The sequence below is a fragment of the Myotis nattereri genome (genome assembly GCF_964212035.1).
Source record: "Myotis nattereri genome assembly, chromosome: 4".
In the NCBI taxonomy this organism is placed as follows: domain Eukaryota; kingdom Metazoa; phylum Chordata; class Mammalia; order Chiroptera; family Vespertilionidae; genus Myotis; species Myotis nattereri.
In genome coordinates, this window is record NC_138079.1 from 102,098,005 (window position 1) to 102,120,769 (window position 22,765).

At 55.1% G+C, this 22,765-nt stretch overlaps 2 protein-coding genes across 2 annotated transcripts in view; one reads left to right on the top strand and one right to left on the bottom strand.

Annotated features, from left to right (window-relative positions):
- IFT140 (intraflagellar transport 140) overlaps positions 1 to 22,765 on the top strand; it is a 92,871-nt gene that overhangs the window by 48,676 nt on the left and 21,430 nt on the right. The window lies entirely within an intron of this gene.
- TMEM204 (transmembrane protein 204) lies at positions 935 to 22,645 on the bottom strand. The gene is made up of 3 exons (XM_081089345.1): positions 21,742 to 22,645; positions 16,525 to 16,680; positions 935 to 2,649 (listed from the first exon to the last, which is right to left on the bottom strand). Exons 1-3 carry the CDS (start codon positions 22,019 to 22,021, stop codon positions 2,405 to 2,407), a joined length of 681 nt encoding a protein of 226 aa, XP_080945471.1. The 5' UTR covers positions 22,022 to 22,645; the 3' UTR covers positions 935 to 2,404.

Genomic DNA, 22,765 nt, shown 5'->3' on the forward strand with positions numbered 1-22,765 from the left:
GTGTACACTCTTAGGGTACTTGTTCTCCCCTTCTAGCTGAGAGTCTAAGGATCATTAACTCTTCTGTGACTGTCATGCTGTATTCCCTGGTCTTTTCACTCAGTGAAACGACGCTGCTCTTGCCGGCACCAGGACACGCCTGGCATGTGCTGTAGAGCAGTGAGTTTTGGTGCAGCACAGCTGGGCGTAGGGAGCAGGTGAGCCTGGCTCTTGGCCTCTGCAATGCTTAGAGCCTCTTGGGCTGTTATTTAGTTGTTTTAATTCATTTTATTGTGTTCTGGACACTTCCTAGTAGAAAGTTCTGCAGTTGCTAAGTATTTGTAATATCTGTCCCTCTGGGAACAATTGCTATTAAACAAAAAAGATTTGATAATAAACACTCAAAACAGTACAGTGAAAATGCAATTAAAATTACTCTGAAAGAAGTCAGTCAAAGCTGTCTAAAAGCAGCTTCCTCTCTGTTCCTGAGAGAATTCTGCAATTCTTCCCGGGGACATTTGACAGCTTTCAGTCTCGAAAGGGTAGAAAAATTATTACAGGATGAAACTAAAGTGGGAAGAGAAAGATGGAAAATTAAGTTGCCTGGAACAAGCCTTCCTCATTGGCAGTGATGGTTTCTGTAACATGGATGCGCCTTTCAAATTAGTGTGTGACCCTGGTTGCTTGGCTTATTTCTAAAACAGGCCAAGCCTTGTTCCAGTTGGGAGGCCTTTTCAACACTGGCCATGTGGACAAGGGGACTCTTGTTGGAAGTGACCTAGAGTGGCTGGATGGCGTAGCTCAGCCTTTCTCTGCTCACTTTTCACTTAATATAAACACGATCACAGACTAGAATGAACCACATGGCCAACTTTAAAACTTTAATGAACATTTATATAATCATATACATAATATTATTAAAATTATACATCTTAAATATTTCATTATTCTTTTTCAAAAACAATTATTTTTAGCAAATGATTTGGGGGAAATCCATTGTCGGAAAGAAGCTCAAACCTAAATGTTCCCATGAGCGTACTGGTTGTGGGGCAGGCATCTGGCTGTTGCTACACTGACTGCTAGCTTTATTATAGAGGATGAGGCCGTGGATGCTTTTAAATCATCCTCAATTGCTTTATGACTGTTTGCATCCGCATACCCCAGATGGTGAGCAGGACCGTTTGTTCTGACTATCCTGGAGCGATACAGTCTTTGAATTCCAGACTGGCCACCTCACTTCTCTGGAACGTTAAAAGCAACAAAGCTAAAAGTTTCTTGGGGTTGGAGGCTCAGCCCAGTGACAGCCGGGCCTTACCCTGGCTTTGCATGGCACCCACAGCGCCCAGGGTCAACTTCCTGGGCCAGAGGACGGCCACAGCGATCCCACTTCCAGGTGGCATGAGCTCAGGCCGTGCAGCTATCAAAGGACGGTCCTTTCGATGTCGTCAGGCAGTCCTTGAGGACATGGGCCAGTTTTTTAATGTTTTCTGTTCAGCCTGGAGACTTACGGCCTGTTCACCTCTCACAGGTTTAAGAGCTGGGTGGTTTGGAATCCGTGTAGCATCGTGAAGGTATCGCCCACCAAGTGTTTGACTGAAGAGAGGCCAAAGGTTTTATGTGGGAGAAGTGGACCCCTCTCAGAATTTCTTTAAACAAATAGACTTTCCCCTCCGGCTCCACTAACTGTGCATCTGCCAACATATGACCACAGTATGCAGTCTGTAGGAAGGTGGGCGTCTGAGGCTCGGTTGACCAGAAATGAGAACAAGGACATGAGTCACCCGAAGTTTCACTCCCACCAGATCTTTAAAAATGTCTCAACCCTTCTCTTACTGCTAACCCACAAAAAACACATAAAACAGACCAAATTCCTTTTACCATGTGACAGTGTAGGGAGATACAACACACATTTTAGACAGTGGTAAGAGGTTTCCATTTTATTTTAACTTAGAAAAATAATCAGGCACAAACAGACATTACTAACTCCTTCCTGTCCTAAAGCCGTAACCATCGGATTATAGATTCTGAGCCCCTCGAGGAAAATACAGCCATTTCCAGAAAATCTCCCGGGATGTTCTGCTTCACCAAAGAAAGGGTGGCCGCGGTGCCCATCTCAGCAGGCACAGAATAAATTAACCCCAGACCAGGGCGCTGAGCAGGGCAGCTGCGCCCTCACGTGCATCTCGGGCCGGCCGCCTTGCGACGTGCGTGAGCGTGAAGCCAGGTTGTGAGTGGGTCGGGGAGGCTGGCACGGACGATATATGATCATATATTTATATAAACATAGTAAACATACCTGTGTATCGTACATATGCATATAGAAGAAACCCTGGGAATCGCCGCCTCCACGCAGGCAGTCCCTCGGTTTCTAGACTGTTCCATTACAATGGATAAAGTCCCAGGCAGAGCCTCTCCCTGGCACCCGTCAGCACGGTGACTCCACATAGTCATTGTCTAGTCCCCGGCGAAACCGAGCCGTCAAGGAGCGGCTGATGACAATCACTCGGGGCGCCATGCAGTCCTCTCTCCTGTGAAGAATGTTCCAGATGAGCATGGCGGCTGCCAGGGTGGCCAGGAGGCAGGCGCCAATGTTCAGGTAGCAAGACCAGGACAGGCTGGTGTACGGGCCGATTCTGTAGAACGTCACCAGCCCAATGACCAGGATAAAACCTGTAAGTGAAAGACAGGCATTGAGAAAGCTTTCCTCGGAGCCGGGGGAAGCCTGCGGACTCCCCTCTTGAGGCAGCTGTGCCTCTGCCCTGACCCTCGGCGCTCCCCGGGTGGGTGAGGAGCCCAGTTCCTGGCGCCGGCCTTCAGGGTGGAGGTGCTCCGCACTACGCCCGCGTGGGTTTTTATGACCTTTGAGTCTGTAGCTGGGGGTGGGGGTGCAGTGTGCGCCCCGCTAAATCCTGCGCAGGATCCTTGCCAGGACTGGAAAGAAAGCAGTCTGTCCCCATGTGCGCTTCCTGGACCCTCCAGGGGTCAGGCTGCTTCCTGAGCCGACCTCCCCATGAAGGTGGCACTGTCACTCGCTTTCCCTCACCCCAGCAAACCCAGTGGTAGCTGTGTAGGTCCTCCCTGACCTTTATAAACACTCCATTCGTTCAAAGTGAAAGCAAACCATTTTTCTAAATCTCATTTAGTAACAACTCTGATTGGTGTTTAACTCGGTCTGAATTCCTGTTCCTAAGCGTTTTCTTGTTCTTAGCATTTGCTTCTAAAGAAAGAGAGATTTTCCTTCAGAAGTCCGGGTGGCCTCGAGCTGCATGCTTAGGCAGGGGCAGAGCCGAGATCGGAGATGTGTCCGAGTCTCCTGCCGGCGCGTTTGGCTTCTCCTCTTGCTTCTAAATAGATGCAGCTGGTTCTAGAATTTCCCTCTCACCCATACCCCCTACCCCCAGTTGCATTTGTTTAGAAGGGGAGGGGGCTGTGCTGGGACTGTGGCCAGAGTCTTCCACTGATGGCAGTTCCCACAGACTAGTTCACATTTATTTTTTGTTTTGTTTCCTGTGGTGTTTTTTATATATATACTAGAGGCCCAGCTCACAAAATTCGTGAGCAGGTACAGTCCCTAGGCCTGGCCTGCGATCAGGGCCATCTTCCCCAGCTGCCCGCTGCCAGCCCTGTCCCCCACCCCAACCCACCTCCGGTTCTCTATTCACCATCAGGTGATCGGAGCCTGCCAGCTGGGGAAAGGGATCAAGAGGTGGTCAGTGCGCCTCATAGTGACTGGTCCAGCGGTCGTTCTGGTTGTTCCACTGTTAGGGTAAATTTGCATATTACCCTTTTATTATATAGGATAGAGGCCTGGTGCATGGGTGGGGGACAGCTGGCCTGCCCTGAAAGGGGCCCTGGAGCAGGTTGGGGGCTCCCCGCAGCGGGGTGGGGCCAGCCTGGGCGAGGGGCCACAGGCAGTTTGCAGGCCCGCCATGCCCCGATTGGGGTAGGGGTCCCTGCTAGGGGGCGGGGCCAGCCTGGACAAAGGGACGCTGGCAGTTTGCAGGCCGGCCACACCCCCAGCTTTGTCAGGAAGGATGTTCAGAATAACATCTGGAAGACATCTGGTCTAATGAGCATATTACCCTTTTATTAGTGTGTGTGTGTGTGTGTGTGTGTGTGTGTGTGTATAATTTCAGAGAGGAAGGGGGAGAGAGAGAGAAACATTAATGATGAGAGAGAATCATTGACCGGCTGCCTCCTACACACTTCCTACTGGGGACCGAGCCTGCAACCCGGGCATGTGCCCTGACCAGGAATCTAACCACAATCTCCTGATTCATAGGTCAACGCTCAATCACTGAGCCACACCGGCCAGGCCAGACTTGTTCACATTGAGTTCATAGCTAACACCACAGCATTGTTACTTTAATAATTTTATCTTTAAGGAGCTCCAGAGACTTGATTTTACTAATTCTTACAATAGGAAAGCCAGGACTTTCACCCAGAACTGATGTAATGGAGTTCAGCTCTGAATCCAGGCTAGAAACCCCGACACTGGGATGGAGGAGAGGCCACCACTGCTCTGCTATCGAGGAGGCTGGTCCTGTCCCTTCTTGTCCCCTGAGATCGTCGCACTTCTCAGCTGGGGGGAAAGGGGCTAAATGAGGCAGAGGAAACGGAGGAGGCTGTGGGGCTGAGTGGAGCCATGGCTAGCAAGAGTGAGGACAGAAACAGAAGCAGAGCCCTGGGAGGCCCAGGGAGCCCCATCTTCTCCACCAGCACCCCACCCTCTGATGTGCTGACCTGAGGGAATCTGTTTCTTGGAACCAAAATGCCTGACAAAGACATAGGCTCTGTGTAACCCAGCCTCGTCCAGGTGGGACTCTGGCCCCTCTCAGGCCCGTCCACGCTCCCTGCCCTGTGCCCTGGCCAGGCTGCTGCTGCTGTGGTCCCTGCCTGCCCCGCACTGTGACATCCACACATCTGTTCCTGCTGGTCCCGCCCCGCAGCCTTCCCTGCTTTCCTCAGGAAACCGTGTCATGCACACCCAGCATGGGGCGGAGCAGAGAGCAGCGCGACGCCAGCTAATGGTCCTACTCACTCGGGGACACGTCAGTGCTGGGGTGCGGTGTGGGGGACAGGCTTGAATTTTCTAAAAACAAGCAGACGTTCTCATCATCACGCACCTTCTAGAATGTATGAATTAGACATTCACCTACCTCAGCCGTGTCGGAAACAATGGTGACAGTGACTAATCTCTATTGTAATTCTTACAGTACTTTGTGGAGCTTTTTATACATGGAAAGCTTCTGGATACTTCCTTTCTGTTAAAAATAGCTAATTCTGTTTGTCATGCACACTGACAAAAAAACCTGTCATTTCTCTCTCCCAGGGAAGGGTGCACCCTCTGCTTACGATTTTATGGCACCGAGTTTTGCATTAGTGCGGAGGAAACTGTAGCTATTTTTTGTGTAATGAGAATGAAAATGCTTTATGTGTCCTCGTCATTTTTACTGCCTTTGGGCATTTTTTATCATCCAAGGGAGCTTGTTATGCCTGGTTTCAACAAGACTCAGAAGGATGGGGCAGGATGGGAGCTTAGGGAGAGCAAGTTAGGATCCAGCTTATGTCTGAGATGAGAGGAGCCAGGCCCTGACTGAAGGGGGCTCCCAGCGAGGCCAGTGGGAGCCCGCAGGGAGGGCAGCGTTGACGACTTAACTCGACCAGAAGGAATTTACCCAGAGCGCAGCAGCTGGTTTGCGTCAGTCACCCGCCCGGAGGAGGGGTACTGATGCTTATCCTCTGCTGTGATTGCAACCCGTTCCTTTTTATGTACTTATTTTTAAATATATTTTTTGAAAAGAATTTCTTAAAAAATATATTTTTATTGATTTCAGAGAGGAAGGGAGAAGGAGGGAGAGAGAGAAACATCAACGATGAGAGAGATTCATTGATAGGCCGTCTCCTGCACGCCCCCCAGGGGGGATCGAGCCCGCAACCCAACCATGTGCCCTTGACCAGAATCAAACCTGGAACCCTTCAGTCAGCAGGCCGATGCTCTATCTACTGAGCAAAACTGGCTAGGGTTATTTTTAAATATTTTTTCATTGATTTCAGAAAGGAAGGGAGAGGGAGAGAGAGATAGAAACATCAATGATGAGAGAGAATCATTGATCAGCTGCCTCCTGCACACTCCCTATTGGGGATCAAGCCTGCCACCCAGGCATGTGCCCTGACCTGGAATCGAACCGTGACCTCCTAGTTCATAGGTCAGTGCCCTCTTTTTAAACTAAGCCTCTTTTCATGTTGTGTGTGTTATAAGAATATTTTAAATCTGTCACATGGCTTCGGCTGCAGTTCTACCACATCATTGGTCCTAACAGAACAGTGTGAAGGAATTGGGCCTCTCTGGCCTCCAGGGCAACCCCCCTCCCAGCTCAGTTACCTGTCTTGAGGTTGGTGTACATCACTGATGAACAGAGAGCGGACCTTGAATTTCGTTGTAAGACATTTCCGTGGAGACTGGCGAATTATGAGAGCTGGATGGAAAGAGGTGACCCTAATCTAGAAAGGAGTAGAAGGCACTCACTCACCAGATTGGCAGAAGTAGAAAGGGAGGAAACACAAGTGTCGGCCCAGGTTCGAGGCGGAGGGGTCCCACCCTCACTGAGTGGGAGCTCAGGACAGCACGGTGTTGCCCTCCTAGGGTTACACCGGAGTGAAACTCCTGCTCATCCAGGAAACAACTGTGCCCCAAAGGTGCAATGTCTGAAACTCGTGTCCACGGGACACAGTGGGCTCTGGGCAGCCGGGACAGGAGAGGGGCAGGTGCACGGCTGCGTGAGCAGCACTGCGCTGGGGTGGGCCGCAGAAACGGTGGTGCGAGAGGACGTCCCAGGGACACAGCTCAGTCACATGTGCGTGGTTCCCACACGCTCAGCCGCCAGGCTGCTCTTTAAGAAAACCTGACGAGGGAATAAAAGTATAAAACACCCGGGAGCCCTGGCCCGGTGGCCCAGTCGGTTGGAGCGTCGTCTCGTACCAAAAGGTTGCAGGTTCAATTCCCAGTCAGGGCACATGCCTAGGTGGCAGGTTTGAGCCCTGGTTGGGGCATGTATGGGAGGCCCCTGATTGCTGTTTCTCTCTCTCTCTCTCTCTCTCTCTCTCTAATTATCAATTAAAAACAACAAAAATATCCTTGGGTGAGGATTTAAAAAACAGGGAGTGGCCGACACAAGTGCAGGACAGCGGTCATCTCCCGGGGGAGAGAGGGCTCAATGGGAAGGACACCCAGGGCTTCTCGTTTCATGTCAGCGTGTCTTTAGCAGGACACACACGTTTCACTGAGTTCTCTGCATACATAGTTCACAATAAGACATTTAGAATATCTTAGAAGTGCACCTCATTTTGGATTCTTTAATTAACAAGCACTTCCTGCAGTCCGTCCTGACACTGGCAATCAGCCTCTGCTTTCGCCTGTGCACAGCCGGTTCTGTAGCAGATACTGATGCATTACACGCTTCTCCTCCAAGCGCACCGTCAGCTCTGGAAGACACACATCATGTGCCCCCCACGCACAGGTGCCTTGTGGCAGCTGTTGCCCTAGGACGTACCTCAGCCTGGCCCGGGCCCGCCTCAAATCTCCTCCCCCTCTCTTGTGGCTGCCCTGTCTCTGTCACTCTGTAGCCACATTGGTGCCTCTCTGTGCCTCTGAGATGCCAAGTTCTACCTCCAGGCCTTTCCTGGTGCTGCCATCCCTGTGTTTCAAGAGCCCTGGCGGGAGGGTTGCCTTCTATCATCTGGTCCCTGGTCCCTCAGCACTCCGCTTAAGCTCACAGCACGGTGCCTCCTCCAGCTGTTGTCCCTGCAGCTGGAGTGCGGCCCACCTGTTCATCTCGGCCTCTCAGGGAGTCACCCAGTTTGAGACGAATGCAAGGAGATCCCCTAATGCAGAGTAGAGTGTAGTGTGGTCGCGGGGAAAGAAGACGTGATGAATAGCAGCTTCCGTAGCAAGTCCTCTAAGCTTCTTTCTCTCTTTTGTTTTACTACGTTCATTTATTATTAAGGAAATTATTACTATTGTAACTAATTTTGCCATCTTGAATGAAGGCTCTTCTGAGCTTCTTAATGACTACAACCTGTCATAGGGACAGGACCCCGGTCCCCACAACTGAGTAGATGTCACTGAGTGTGGAGCCCGGGCTGCTGTGCCGGCCGGCACCTGGCATTGGTCACCACGGCATGTTCGGCAGACCTACTCATGTGTTCAGATTCCACGCACGTGTGCTTGGGGCGGGGGCGGGGGTTTCTAAGGCTCAGTGGACTTTTCCTTGGGGACCTGGCATTCTTCTTGGGGAGATAAAGACAAAATTAGTCACTATAGCGTGGTCTGCCCTGTGAAAGAGACGTTTAGAACATGCGGTGGGAGTGAGGGGCCAGCACTCTGGCAGTGAGCAGGGCTGGTGGCTGGGCGAGCCCTCCCAGCGAGCAGTCAGGCGAGGCCTGTGGCACCAGGAGACCAGCATGTGGAGAGAGCACTCTGAGCTCCAAGTGGTGAAAATACTGACCCACTGAACACTGCGGGGGCAGAGCGGCCACTGGCTTCTAACCCCGGGCAGTGCCAAGGCACCGTCCCAGCACTGAGTGGCAAGACTCGGATGCTGTCCCGTGCCCACACTCAAATTTCCCAGCAGCTCAGGCTACTCAACTGTACTGTTACTTCTTTTCTTAAGATCACTATTGTATTTTGAAAGTAGGGTAGGCTGTGACTTTTAAAAATATACGGAGTATATATTTTTTATTGATTTCAGAGAGGAAGAGAAAGGGAGAGAAACATCAGTGATGAGAGAGAATCATTGATCGGCTGCCTCCTACTGGGGATTGAGCCCACAACCCGGGCATGTGCCCTGACTGGGAATCGAACCAGTGACCTCTTGGTTCCTGGGTCGACGCTCAACCACTGAGCCACACCCAGCTGGGCTAGGCTGTGATTTTGTAACCACTGGAATCTGTTTATTATTTCCTCTCTATGTTTAGCTATGTTGCCTACAAGGTACACAAACTGCCGTTTCAAAGTGTGCCTGGTTTTCCCATTACAAGATGAAAGAACATTCAGGGTATGGATAATTGGTTCAAGAAGTGTCAATTTGCCTTGGCCAGTGGTTCAGTGGTTAGGGCACTGGCCCACACACCACAGGGTCACAGCTCGATTCCCGGTCAAGGGCACATTCCTGGGTTGCCGGTTCAGCCCCTAGCCCTGGTTGGGGCGTGTGCAGGAGGCAACCAAAGTCAATGGGAATATCCTCGGGTAAGGATTAACAAAAGAAAAGAGAAGTGTACATTCACCTGTTCACAGACACCCTGGGTGTCGCCACCTCATCCTGAGAACACGAGCAGGAAAGTGATAAAGATGGCAGGGCAGGGGCAATGCACGGCCTGACACATGGCGTTTGTGCAGAGTGAAAATGGACGAGCGGTGCCTCCTCCTATTTCATCATTTGTCTTGGAAACTGGAAAAGGCAGCAGTGAGCAGCACTGGCTGTTTCCAGCACAGGTGTGGGTGTCTCACTTCCCAGCTGGTGTAACTCAGAGGTGAAGTAGAAAGGAGAAGTAGAAAGGGACAGTTATCACATTTACACGACTTATTCTGTGTAAAGATCAGTTTGGGCTTTGCATTATTTTAGTGCAGCATATAGTCAGAGAAGGGGTTTGCTTCCCTCACACTAAAAAACACATTTAGGAAAACCCTCCTCTGCACCAGGAAGGTGCAGAGAACCTTCTGAAACAGCGGGCCCGGGGGCTGTGCTGCGGGAAGAGCCCAGGCCCCACGGCGGCTGCTGCGTGGCAGGGCCGGTGCAGTGACACTCGCACCCCCCTCGTCCAGGGGCAGCTGCTAGACAGTGTCCGCTGGTCCAGGGGTTAACAGTCGCCCAGCCCCGCCCGAGCCAATGGGAGCTGTGGGCACTGAGCAGACACAGGCAGCGTGGCATCTTCTGTGGGTGCCACGTGTCAGCAGTAAAAAGCCACAGAGACACGGAAAGGCAGAGCATGTGGGCTCCCTGTGCGCCTCCAGCCTCAGCCCAGAGGCCGGGAAATCGCCTGTACAGACGTCCTTCTGAAATCAAACTAGCCTCTTACTGTCATCGAGCTCTGGCTGAGGGGGAGCGCGGTGTTGAGGCGCTAGATATGGGGCTGTGCTGGTCAACCTCAGATTTTGTTTCTGTTACAGCCTGATGTAGAGACCCCTCTCTCCTCAGAGCTGTCCCTGGAAAGACTTTGCAGTGCTGTTCATGTTTGCCCAGAAACAAATCAAAGGGGAGGGTTTGAGCAAACACACCAAATTCTGCACATGGAGTTGGTTCCCGCCTCATGGATTTCTGTTTGCAAAGGCAGCAGCCCCTTCCTGTGAGCCGGCCTCGCGGTGGGCAGTGTGATTCACACTCGGCCTGCAGAGCGCCCTTTCCTTTCTCTTCCTTCCTGCCCGCTTCCTCGGGCGGCGGTGTCTGTCACGGGGCCTTCCTCCTGAGTGACGGTCAGCACACGCAGGTGGCAGAAGTGGAAGCCCGCGGGGCTGACCCCGAGCTCTTCGCCCAGCACACCTGCCTCCGCGTGCGCGGCAGCCGAACTGGCAGAGCGGGCACCTGCGACAGAGCTGGCGCGAGGCTTCGAGAGAGAGTATTTACAGGGCAAACCAGCTAGTTGATGGGTCCACTCAAGGCACAGCTGTGGTTGGGTTCTTGCTACACTGTGAGCAGAAAAACAGTGGCTGTCCAGTGTTTCTCCCTAGAGCAGTGGTTCTCAACCTTCTGGCCCTTTAAATACAGTTCTTCGTGTTGTGACCCAGCCATAAAATTATTTTCGTTGCTACTTCATAACTGTAATTTTGCTACTGTTATGAATCGTAATGTAAATATCTGATATCTAGGATGGTCTTAAGCGACCCCTGTGAAAGGGTCGTTCGACCGCCAAAGGGGTCGCGACCCACAGGTTGAGAACCGCTGCCCTAGAGGGAGGGATTCTGGAGAAAGGACAGACTAAAGATGGTACGATGGGTATGATCAGACACGTCCGTAGGAGCCAGTGCTCGGAGCAGCATGGAGGAAAGGGAGGAGAAGGAGAAATGAGAGGTGCAGCGGGGATGTAGGCTGGGCCATGGGACACAGAGGCAGATGATAGAAATTTATCCAGACCAAGCAAAACCTCATATTGTCCTATGAGAAGGTCCCTGAGCCTAAGAAAACAGCAGAATTCCCACCAGCTCCTGAGATGCCAAGACAATTGCCATTTATCACCTCGACTGACCTTAGAGGACTGATAAAATCAGCATTCTCAGGGGCGGGGGTAAGTGGCTCCTTGTGTGTTTATAGGTTTTGCCATCATGAGAAAACCTCTAATGATTTCCAGAAATGGAAAGAGGAAACCAGCAGACATGAGTCCATGTGAGGCTTTTAAAGTGGCTTTTGACCAGGTTCCACAGTAAACTCCTCTCTTAGTCATCCTGCTCCAGCTTTCGAGGAGGGGACTGGCCGAGGCCAGAGAAAGAGTGCAGCCCCGAGCTGGCGCCGGAGGCGGTCATGCGAGGACTGCTGTCCCGGCTGCAGCGCGCGTGTGCAGGGAAGAGCTCAGCGTGCAGATGGCACCGAACTCTCTACGGTGCCAGTCTTTGGAAATTGGGGTGCGAGTGGCCCGAAACAGACAAGTGCTGGTCCCCGTCTTTGGGAGAAAAGCACAAGGGCTTGGGACTGCTGGGCAGCTGCATAGAGGAGCTGAGGAGCTGTTGGGGATGTACCAAGGAGCCCCCAAGGCCATTGTGAAGGCAGCTCAGAACGAGACATGGAACAGCCGGCCTCTGCAAAGATGGATGGTGCGGCACGGACACCATTTGTACTTGACCTGCATCATTTCATTGCGGTTATTGCACTTTGAGGAAAACGATAAATTAGAGGAAGGTCCAGGGCCACTCACATGATTGACGAGGCCAGATGAAACTTCCGCTGAGATGGAGGGTGAGGGCTACTTATGATGAGGGTTGATAAATCATAAACTAGGAATAATATCAAATATTAGAATAAGAAACCCATGGATGCCTGAGAAGAAACCCTGCGATAAATGTGTGGCTAGTGGACCTGCAGCCACTGTCTAAAGGCAGATGGCTTGGTAGAAGCCCCACTTTGGGACATTGCGAAGGGGACTGTGTTTTTATCATAAAGTGTCTGGGTGTCACAGGCATGGATGGGTGCAGCCCGGGACACCATTTCTCAGGTCCTTGATGCGGCGGCGCTAGGGAATTTTTTTCACGTATATACCGGCATTTTCCAGAACGGATCAGAGGTGGCATATGCACAGGCTTGAATGAGCAGTGGGTGAGAGAGGAGGGCTTAGGGAGGGAGTACATGAGAAGCCTGGTCTTTGGGTCCCCCATTGCATGACTCCATCTTGTCATCAGGCAAGACATTGGCTCCCAAGACGAGGGGGATAGCCTGCTAGCCCAGGGCTCTCAGTAGTGGGGTGCACAGTCCTCCACCCCAGGGGGAGCACCAACAGGCACTGACGAAGGATGGCGAGCTGTGGGGGACACCCGCTATGTTTCCAGACCGAGCATGCGCGGCCACAGGCTCTCAGGCTGGGACTCCTATCGACAGTGCACTGCCCCAGAGGCTCAGCGGTGGCCAAGGAGTTACCCTTCAAAGACGCAACTTGACCCAAGTACAGAGCCCCGAATAACCGCTAGATCATTCGTCCCACCTAAAAACGTCAGCGAGGGCCCTATGTGGCAGTCAGTCCTGCGTAGCCAACAGTGAAGGCCGCTGCAGGAGGGTCACACTTAGGACATTTCCAAGCCCCCACAGCATTCTGCCCAGGTCAGTCAGCCCATGGCGTGGGCTGAGGGCGCACTGGGGGGCTCCGGCTCTCGCAGTGAGCTCGGGGGAGCCCTAAGTCCTGACAGAGCACGGAGGCTGTGCCTGGGGACTGGAGCGTCTCCGTGTGGTGGTGGCCAGCAGGGCCGTAGTGGGAAGTCAGAATGCCGACAGCAGCAAGCACAGCTGAAGACGGTCCGCAGGCCTATGATCAGGTGCCCCATCCAGAGCCAGGCAGCCTGCTCGCGCCCACTCTCCCCACACGCCCTGGGAAAGCCACTGCTCTCCGAACCCTGAGGGCCCACGGCTGAGCTGCTGCAGCCTGCGCCCCGGCTCTACCTTCTGCTCCAGGATCGGACACAAGTGGTCAGCATCTGCGCTTATCCGAGTCTGGGAAAGGCCTTCCACCTCTCGTAGGTGGCGCCCTCTGACCCCCTGTTCGGCGCTGCTGTCCCTGCTCTGACTGCCTTTCTGTGTACATCAGTGAGACCACAGACACGAAGAAACAGGAGAAGCAGCGAGAGGAGGAACCAGGAGGGTCAAGGAGTGAGTCAGATCGAAGCTCATGCCTGTGTGAGGCCGTGGGACAGAGCACTTATGCCCCCAAGGCAGGGCCCATGTGTCGCAGCTGCTGGCTCGGGGGCTGGGATGGCCCAAGAGCCCCACCCTGCAGGAGCCTCTGCCGTCATTAGAACATGAGGGGCACGTGGTCGCAGCCTCACTGTCCATCGCCTCCAGAGAGGCCTCTACGCTCTGAAGTTGGATACCAGCAGACTGAGTGGTGGGAGGAAGAGAGAGGGTGCCTGACCGTTGGTGTCTGACATGTACTGGTTACAACAGGAAGAGCTGGGGGGAGGGAGTGGCCGGGGACAGTGCAGAGCCCCTCCATGGTGACTGCACCCTCCTGCCCCCGACTTCCAGGGGCTGTTAGAGACCCAGCGGGCCCTGGGCTTGTGTCTAACATGCAGCGTGCTTTCCACAGGGAAAATGCAGGCTTTTCACAGCATATTCAGCTCATGGCGTGGGGGATGAAATGAGGGACAGAAAGGAATTTTTTTCACCTTTAAGGTCAATTAAAATGACACTTGGAAAATTCTGCAAAGAAAGTAGACACTTGCATGCGCCTGCCTGAACATGACAGAGCAAACCGGGTGAAATGGCTGCTGTTTCCTAGGTTTTGATCCATGGAAATGGCCGTTTTGTAGGGTCCCCAATGTGAGCTGGCCCTTTGGAGCCACAGCTCTGAGGGGCTGAGACTGTCCTTGTACAGACGCAGGCCAGGCATCGTGTAAGTGTGGGTTGTGCCCAGAAATGATTGGGAATGAATGAGCAAGTGGGCAGATACCCATTGCGGGCTGCAGGGCCAGGGCGCCCTCCTGGCAGCGTGTGCCGCCTCTGCCCGGTTCCAGCTGTTCCCGGCCCCCAGTTTCGCCATGTGCTTTCCCTTCCTCGTTCCTCCCCTGCCCACCCTCTGGCCCGGGCACTGGGGACTCAAGGTTGGCTTGCGTAACAGGTACTAGCAGGCATTTCCCCCTCCTGGGACAGGATATCCTGGCGCCCTTCAGTCTCCCCCTGACTGTTTAAAACAGACCGGAGCACAGGAAAAAACCTAACTCTAAAATTAGCAGCGCGATAGAAGAAAGGCACATAGCTGCATTCTGTACTGTTTGTCAATGAAACAAGTCTAAACAGGGCCAAATGCATTTCCTTTTTGGGCAAAACAGACCTGTGGGGAGCAGCGGGCAGACACCAAAGGGAGAGGCTGCCTGTGTCCGAAACAGCGCGGGCTGCCGCCCGGTGCTCCTGGCTTTTTCCATCCACAGCTGCCTGACTTTTTGGTAGAGCCCCATCCTGCCTGCCCAGAGGGCGTGCTGGCCTGGAAATGCTTAGGAGAGGAGCACATGTCCCTGCCCCCCACCAGCGCAGGACCCCCCCCCCCCAGACCTTTGGCAGCCCTCCCACTGCCAGGGCTGCTGCAAGACAACTCGATTTTAGCTCATGGGGCTCCCCCCGCCCTTTGAGATTTTAAAAAATGTTACTTGTAAATAACACTATCTTGTTCTAAAATAAGAGTTTGCAGGAAGTAAGATGTCAGTTTCACACCAAACCCACAATATTTCTCCTAATATTTCTAAATAAATGTTTCAAAGAAATTCTTGAGAAACACTGCAGTGAGTGATATGATGATGCTGCTAAGAGTTATTTTCAGATCAGGAAATGTTACTTCCATTTCCTCCATGCCACTAAAATGTCTGTTTTTAATCTAGCTTTTCCAATCACGGTTCGAAATCTTCCACTTCCTTCTTGAAGGGATGGAATTTCAGATAACCCCACGTGATAGATAGAGACGGGTTGATTCACTGAGGCGAGAAACCAGTTCTGTTTCACAGCCCTCGGGTTAGCAGAGGGCAAATGGGTACTTTTCCTGAATCACTTGGAATGTCTGGGTTTTCACCCACAGTCCATGGAGGAGGGGGTGGGGGTGGGGGGCAGAGTGATCAGAGATCCGTCCTCCTGCCTCATTAATTCTCAGAATCAGCCCAGTGGGGGGCAGACTTCCTCCCTGCTTTGCAGTTGGGTAAACAGGTGTGGATTGGGTCACATGGAGAATAACTGATGGAGCCAAGATGCAATCCAGTCCCCTTCGCGCCAAACCCCGCGCTCTCCTCCGGCCGGCCCTCAGCTACCCCTGCTGCGTCCAGCCTGGGGCAGGGACCTGCTCAGGCCACACGCAGGAGGCCCTTCCGATTCACACCCAGGCGCTTCCCGCACACAAACACCTGCCAGCCTCAGCCTCCTGCTGGGAATTGTTCTCCCGAAGGATGGGGCTGGGACCCATTATTCCTAGAATGATTCACTTCGGACTTCCCGGCGTTCCTTCCACTGGGCTCGCTGGAACTGCACCTTCAACACTGGGACAAGCTGCCGTTCTCCGCCAGGCACGTCAGCCAATAGTGTCTCCTGCCCTGGCCCCTTCGTCAGCCTCTTCCGCTGGGACCACGGGCCGAACCTTTCCCCGGCAGGTAGTGGAAAGCCTGAACATCCCAGGTTGCCATGGTGGTTAACCCCGAGCCAGCAAGAAGGAGCAGAGGCCGAGAGAAACCAGCAGAGCGGCCCCTCACGGTTCCTCGACGGCCACCAGGGCACCTCGGAGCAATTCCACCATTGACACCACCGCTCGCACCCAAGACCACAAGGTGTGCTCATGCCCAGCCCCAGTTCACCCTCCAGCCACCCCCCGGGGCTGTGGCGGCTTCCAAGTTGTTCCAGAGGCTCACTCCCTGGTGGCTCTGGTCCTGGTTGCCCTGCGGAAAAGCGGGGCTACCTCCTCTTACCAGGCATAGGATCAGATGGCACTCGCTCCCTGCCCAGGGCAGGCTGCTGCACCCCTCCTCCAGCTGCTACACCCTCAGGAAGGCGTGAACCCAGGCCACCGCCACATGGCCCGCAGGGGCCAGAGAAAATGCTAGATGCCAAAGACTTTGGAAGACGGCACATCATCCCCGAGTCAGCACCTTCTCTCAAAATGGAAAAGGGCCGAGGGCCACACTGGAGATACAAAACCACTGCTGCTCGGGTCCTCGCGCACCCCACCCCGTGCGCACGTTCCCGTTGCTCCTGCCCACAGGGACGGGTGGGGCAGGAGGGTGACCCAGGGGCCGCTGTGGCAGTAGGAGGCCACAATGGGCCGTCCAGCCCCAACAGAAGCTGCCGCTGGTTTGCCTCCTCGGGGCCCAGGGGTACTTACTCGCCAGCTGGAACGCAGCAGCCATGGCCTCCTCCCAGCACTGGGAATCCGGCGACATGAGGGGCAGGCCCGTCAGCCCCAGGATGAAAGTGAGCTGGCCCGCAGCGAGGGCCACCGTGGCAACCAGGTTGCAGGCTCGCATCATGTCGAACTGCACTGGAGGGGCCAAGAGGAAAGAAGGCAGGTGGTCAGCGCAGGCGGGCGGCTCAGGGTGGGTCTCTCTCTCCTCCTGGGGCTCATCCCTCTGTCTGCACTGACAGCCTCACTGAGCTCCCTCTGCCCCCCAACCCAGGCTCCGTGTACTCTGCTCCCCCGCCCGCACCCAGTCCAGGAGTGAGGTGCAAGGGACATACACACAGGGCAGAGGGAGCACAGAGCAGTGCTGTGGGTGACCCGCAAAGGCCAGGGCCACGGGCATCCCTTCCCGGCGGCCCTTCTGGACAGTTAAGGTGGCCACCACAGAGCCAAGCGAGGCCTGTCAGCCTCCGGGGCCCCCCGCCCCCCGCCCATGTCAGGCGGCGAGGGTTTCTGTGGCTCCCTGTCCCTGCCAGGCAGCAGTCACAGTTGGGCTTGTGCAGCCTGAGTCGAGTGGAGGTGCTGTGCCGCTTCCCGCCATGGAGGGTGCGCTCCTCCTCCCCATTGTGTCTCAGCTGCTTCCTTCTTGCCATCCATCTGTCATCCTCAGCCTGAAGGGTTTCCCCTTCCCCAGTCCCAGGCCTCCTCCCAGTGCCCGTTCTGGCCTGGGGGTGGCACCACTGGCTCTGAGGCCAGATGGATGCCAGAGGACAGTAGCAGAGGCACCGCTTCTGGGAAGTAAGAGCAGATTCTAGGAGATCCCAGAGCCGAGGGCCAAGTGCCGAGAGAGAGAGAGAGAGAGAGAGAGAGAGAGAGAGAGAGAGAGAGAGAGAGAGAGGGAGAGAACATGCCACTAGATGCATGACAGTCACCACCACATTAACCCTTTCACCTTCCTGAGCACCGTGGGTCCTGCTCTCTCAATCGCTTTTCTGCAGGCACAGCCCCTACCCAGGTGGGCTGTACTTCCCCATGATTGAGCTCACAATCTGTAGTCTTCAGAGCAATCACAGAAACAACTGCCATCACTGTAAGCCCTTCACAGGGCCAGGAGGCAGGGGTTGGGCGAGGTTGGGGAGCCCAGGGTGCCAGCAAGGCCAGGCCAGGTATGGTGATGGGTCCAGGACTGGGAGGAAGGAGCAGACACGGGGCGGAGGGCAGCTGCAGTGCTCTGAGCCTTAGCACAGGGGCGTGTGCTCACCGGGGCCTGCAATTTCCTCCCCTCCCCCAAGGCTGAGGCTGGGGCTCCTGCCTCCTTCCTCACACTGATTTTCTTTGCAATTATTTTTGCCATTTATATGACTGTACAGAGGCTCTGCTTCTCTAAAAGATGTAGAATTTAGGGGGTGGAAGTGACCTCATAGATGAGGGTGTTAGACATGACGGAGGTTAACAGCCAGACCCGGAGAAGTCCGTCCGGTTTCCCAGGCTCGGCCTTGCAGGTGAGGAAAGACTTGAATGGACTGCTGGCTGAGGAGGGGAGTGGCCTGGGGTGGACATGGGCACCAGAGGAGCATGTGTTGGTACAGTGAGACCACATGACCGAGGCTGGGAGAGCCAGGATCTCAGCACCAGGGACCTGGCCGATCCCTCCCCGTGTTCCGCCTGCTGCCCTGCCCACCCGGGCATCCAGCTTCGTCCTTCCTAGCAGCTCTGTGTGCACAGCCCTGCGCTGCACACCCAGCAGAGGCTCCAGGTGGCGTCCCCAAGCTCACAAGCCGCCACCTAGGCCCTGCCCAAGTCCTTGAGGATCCATATTGCAGGTGTCCAGAGGCTGTAAAGGATGGAACATGACGCTCAGAGACTCGCCATGCGGCCTGAGGAGACTCCTCTCTGAGCCGCACTCCCTTCCCTCGGAGGCTGGCACCCACCACGCCCAGGCGTTCTACAGGTTCTAACCCTGCCTATGTCATAGCCTGGACAGCAGGACCTGAAATTTTTTTAATACATTTTTATTGATTTTAGAGAGAGTGGAAGGGAGAGAGAGAAAGAGAAACACTGATGTGAGAACGAAACATTGCTCAGCTGCCAACTGCACTTCCCACCACCACCACCAACAGGGATCAAGCCTGAAACCCAGGCCTGCGCCCTAACTGTGAATCGAACCAGCAACCTCCTGGTGCACGGGACGATGCCCAACCAAAGGAGCCACACCAGCCAGAGCCAGGCAGGGCCTGGCTGTTAAGGAGCCTAATGTGAATGTGGCACGGATGTCACCTGGCCGGGCAGCAGTGGTACACACCCCGTCCACCTACATTTCCAGGGAGACGCAGGCCCCCCACCTGGGGCCGGAGAGCATCAAATCGCCAATGGGCAGGGCATGTATCCAGGATTTAATTATGTTTATTCATGATACATCTCGCTTCAGAAAAAAAGCATCAGGTGCCTGACAGGATGCATGAAATAGGGAAAGATGAAAAATGACGGAGAAAACCGGACCAGAGTAAGACAGACACCGGAGTTAGGTTGTGAGATCTCTTTGGGAGCCAAAGGGGGCCCTCAAGTCTCCCATGTTCCCCCCAAACCTCACAGCAAGGAAAAAGCCACCTGGTCAGTAATAAAAGTCAGGATCGCTGCATCCTGCCCAGCAAGCATCCTCAAGGCGACCCACTGGATCTGAGGGCAGCTGGAGGACCTGGACTGGCCCCTGTGCCCCTGCCCAGTTGGCTCAGCACACCCAGCAGCACAAAATCCCTGACCAAGGGATCGAGTTATGTCTCCTCCAGATGTTTGCCATAGGGCGTCGCCAGGACCGCTGGCTCAGAGCTGGCCGGAGCCTCCTGCTGTCCCCAACCGCTGCCCTGGCTGCCTGCGCAAGGTCTGGGATCTCTAGGGCAGCCTGGCTCTCTGGGCAAAGCAGGACCAGTGATGTGTGACCAGGGACATGCGCGTCCCCTTGGCGTCCCTAGATGGGTCCTCGGGATTGAACTGTGCACCAGACGTCAGCTCCGAAACCCAGACCCCACCGCCCCATCATGGACAGACAGGATCATTTGACAGTGACAACTGGCTGATGGGGAGGTGTTCATGCAGAGGCAGCAGGCATCGTCCAAGCACTCCCTGCTTCTTCTTCCGTCTCTATGCCCGGATAGGTTGTGGGCACAGCGTGGGCTGGGTTATTCATAAGAGCTAATGGAACTGGGCACTGGCTTGACTTAAGGTGGTGGGGGAAGCCCCGGCTCCGGGCCACCAGGGCCAGGATGCCGGCTTGCTGCTCCCTGTTCATGTCCCAGGGACCTGGTGTGAAGTGGGCTCACTTTGCTCAATTCAGAGTTGCTTAAGAGAAGCTTCTGTAGACATTTCCCTTGTTCTGGGTAAATATTTGATGCTCAGAGATCCATTAAGGGTAGCTGCCACGGGCACCATAGTAATGGCAGGAGGCTAATTTAAAAGTTGGTCAGGCCCTGGCCAGTGTGGTTAGAGTGTCAGCCCGCATACTGAAGGGTCACAGGTTCAGTTCCCAGTCAAGGGCACGTACCTGGGGTGCATGCGGGAGGCAACCAGTTGATGTGTCTCTCTCACATCGATGTTTCTTTCTCTCTCTCTCTCCCCACCCCCTCCTTCCCTTCCACTCTCTCTAAAAATCAATGGAAAAATATCCTCAGGTGAGGATTAACTGGAAAAAGTTGGTCAGGGAGCTTAGCAGGTGGTCTGGGACGGACAGCAAACCAGGGCGGGTGAGTGGGGCTGCTCAGGACACGTGGCAGGGCAGGAGGGAAGCGCAGCATGGGCTGGCTGTGTGGTGGTCAGAAGGACCCCTGTGTGTCCTCCTGGCCTGAGGTGACCAGTCCTTAGCATGGGGACAGAGGGAGTAGACACACAGGGAGGGCACCTGGTCAGCATGGGGGACCGTGGCAGGGGTCCTTGAGGCCCAGGGCTCCCCCTCCCATGCTGGGCCACTGGCTTTCGTTGCTCCTCAGGGCAGTCCCCTACCAGAAGGATCGTTCTTGACCAGCCAGTTACAGACACCCCAGTCCATCTGCATCTGTCCAGTTCCCCACAGGCCCCTGAGTTCTGAGAGCTCATAGAAAAGTCTGAAGTCATTCATGCACTTGGTCTATTAAAGAGACGTTTCGCTCCCTACTTGCCGGGCAGATAGCCACCCTTCGGACAGACACCCCCTCAGGCTGTGGTGTGGGACTCTGAGGAGACAGAGTGGGTTGCATGCCCCCAGGAACCTCGTCTGAGCCCGTGCTTCCTGCAGCCTCCGGTTTTTGCCTATGAAATGGGACGACATCCTCCCCGCCACCCCCACCCCCCGGGCTCCCTCACAGGCCGGGGTTCCGAGCCACAGCAGTTGGGAACAGCCACACAGCGGGCACATCACATGTTTGTGTTGCTTGAAGACTTTGGGGACACCCTCGACAGCATCTAGCAAAGGCCCGGCTGCAGTCTCGTGTGTGTCACATTTCCTTAAAGACACGCTTGGTCCTCAGAACGGATGACACCCACCTGCGAGTTAGACCCTCTCAGCCATTGGGAGACTTTGCCCATCAGCCACCGTGGCTGCGTAGGTGAACCCTTCCCTCTGGGACACGCAAACCTGACCGTACTTTCAAAGTCGGGTTCCCAGCTTCCCGAGCAGGGACAGACCCAGTGCTCCGCGTGGCCAGCCAGGGCCCGCGACGCCACGGAGGGGCAGGGGGGCCGGGCGCTGCAGCCGGCCGGTGTCCCACCCACAGTCAGCCCTGCTGGGTCTCCCCTGGGCTGCCTACTGCCGTCACCACCCTGACGACTGTGGAATGAAGTCAGAACTCAGCCATGTGTCCTTAAGCTTCTTGTTTATTTTTCTCGTTAACCATCTTAATTTCCACCAGGAAAAAAATGTATGTTTCTTGGTTTGGTTAATGCATTTGCTCTTTAGCGTGCGTACGCCCGAGAAAAGCCCACCGCTGCGTGAGGAGAACTCTGTCGTGAAGGACAGGCAGGCTTGAGCCGAATAGGACTGAAGTGTGCCTGTGACTTGCCAGGGGAGGGTGGGCATGGAGCTCGGGGGCCCCCCTGGTCCTCCAAGAGCCAGCGCTGCCCCTCAGACCAAAGCACCCCTCACCCGTCAGCAAACACTCCACCCACGCCGTCCGCATGCCTCGCAGGGCCAGCAGGCCCTGCCGCCCTAAAGGAGACAGAAAAGCGAGCACTTACGTTTGACGGTGCCTCTGGACTCCTGGAAGCCTGCGGCCTCAGAGCCCCAGCCCAGGGCCTCGCACTCCCTGGTGTCCGCCTGTCCGGGCCTGGCCCCGGGGCTCGGCCCACCCCGGGCCCTGTCCACCAGCCAGCAGGACCTCCAGAGCCCCACGCTTCGCTTGCGCCCGTCCTCCAGCGTCTGATACACCCAGTTGGGGGTGAAGGCTGCCGCATTGTTGAGGATGAGAGAGACCAGGGCCACCAGCACGGCTGTGGCCACCAGTTTCTGGACAGTCATCACTGACTGCTGGTGCCAGCCGCTTGTGGAGAAAGTCCCGGTCCTGGTCAGCTGCTGTGGCCTGGGAGAACCAAGACGCGCTAGGGGCGGCTAGAGGACATCACCGTTCATTCTTGGAGGGCTGGGAAGGCCCGTGCAACAGGTGCCGGTGAGCCCACCTCACGGTCCTCCTTACCCGCCTTCCTGCACCTGGAGCAGGGGCAGACCTGCTCTGCAGGTGACTGCGTGGCCCATCCCGAGAAGGAAGCAGGGCACCAGCGAGAGCCCAGAGTCCTGAATGCGCCGTTGTCCTGGGAAGCAGAGGCCCAGGGAGACTGGCAGCCTCTTGCCCCCCACGCGGGAGAACAGAGAGTAACTGGGGAGGAGAGACAGGCGGCAGCGTGGTGTCAGCGGCCTCACCCCTTAGAACCAGCTGCGCTCCGAGCACAGCCTGTGCGGTAGGCAGGCTCTGAGCAGGGCCGCGGGGAGCAGTGCGGGTTCAGCAGCCTCTCTGCTGTCTGAGCCCCTGCCTGGTGCCTCCAACACGAAACGGCTGGTCCTGGAAAGCAGAGAGCTCGCTATGGGGAAGTATGTGTGTGTGTCTGTGTGTGTGTGCGCGCGCGCACGCGTGCATTTTCCCTCTGTGTCTCAGCAGAGAGGAAATGGTTGTTTTTGAGGCTGTTTTTGGTGAGCTGGAGGGCGTAGCCAACTGCAACAAATAGCTGCCTGTGCAGCAGCCAGACACTAACAGGATGTGTTTCCTGA

What these genes read in the sequence shown, in the direction of transcription:
- TMEM204 (XM_081089345.1), bottom strand. Translation starts at nt 22,021, where the DNA reads ATGACTGTCCAGAAACTGGTGGCCACAGCCGTGCTGGTGGCCCTGGTC. An exon ending in GTCCAGAGGCACCGTCAAAC is followed by an intron (nt 16,681 to 21,741) that starts GTAAGTGCTCGC and finishes TGGCCCCTCCAG; the next exon opens with TGCAGTTCGACATGATGCGA. An exon ending in TGCTGCGTTCCAGCTGGCGA is followed by an intron (nt 2,650 to 16,524) that starts GTAAGTACCCCT and finishes TTTCACTTACAG; the next exon opens with GTTTTATCCTGGTCATTGGG.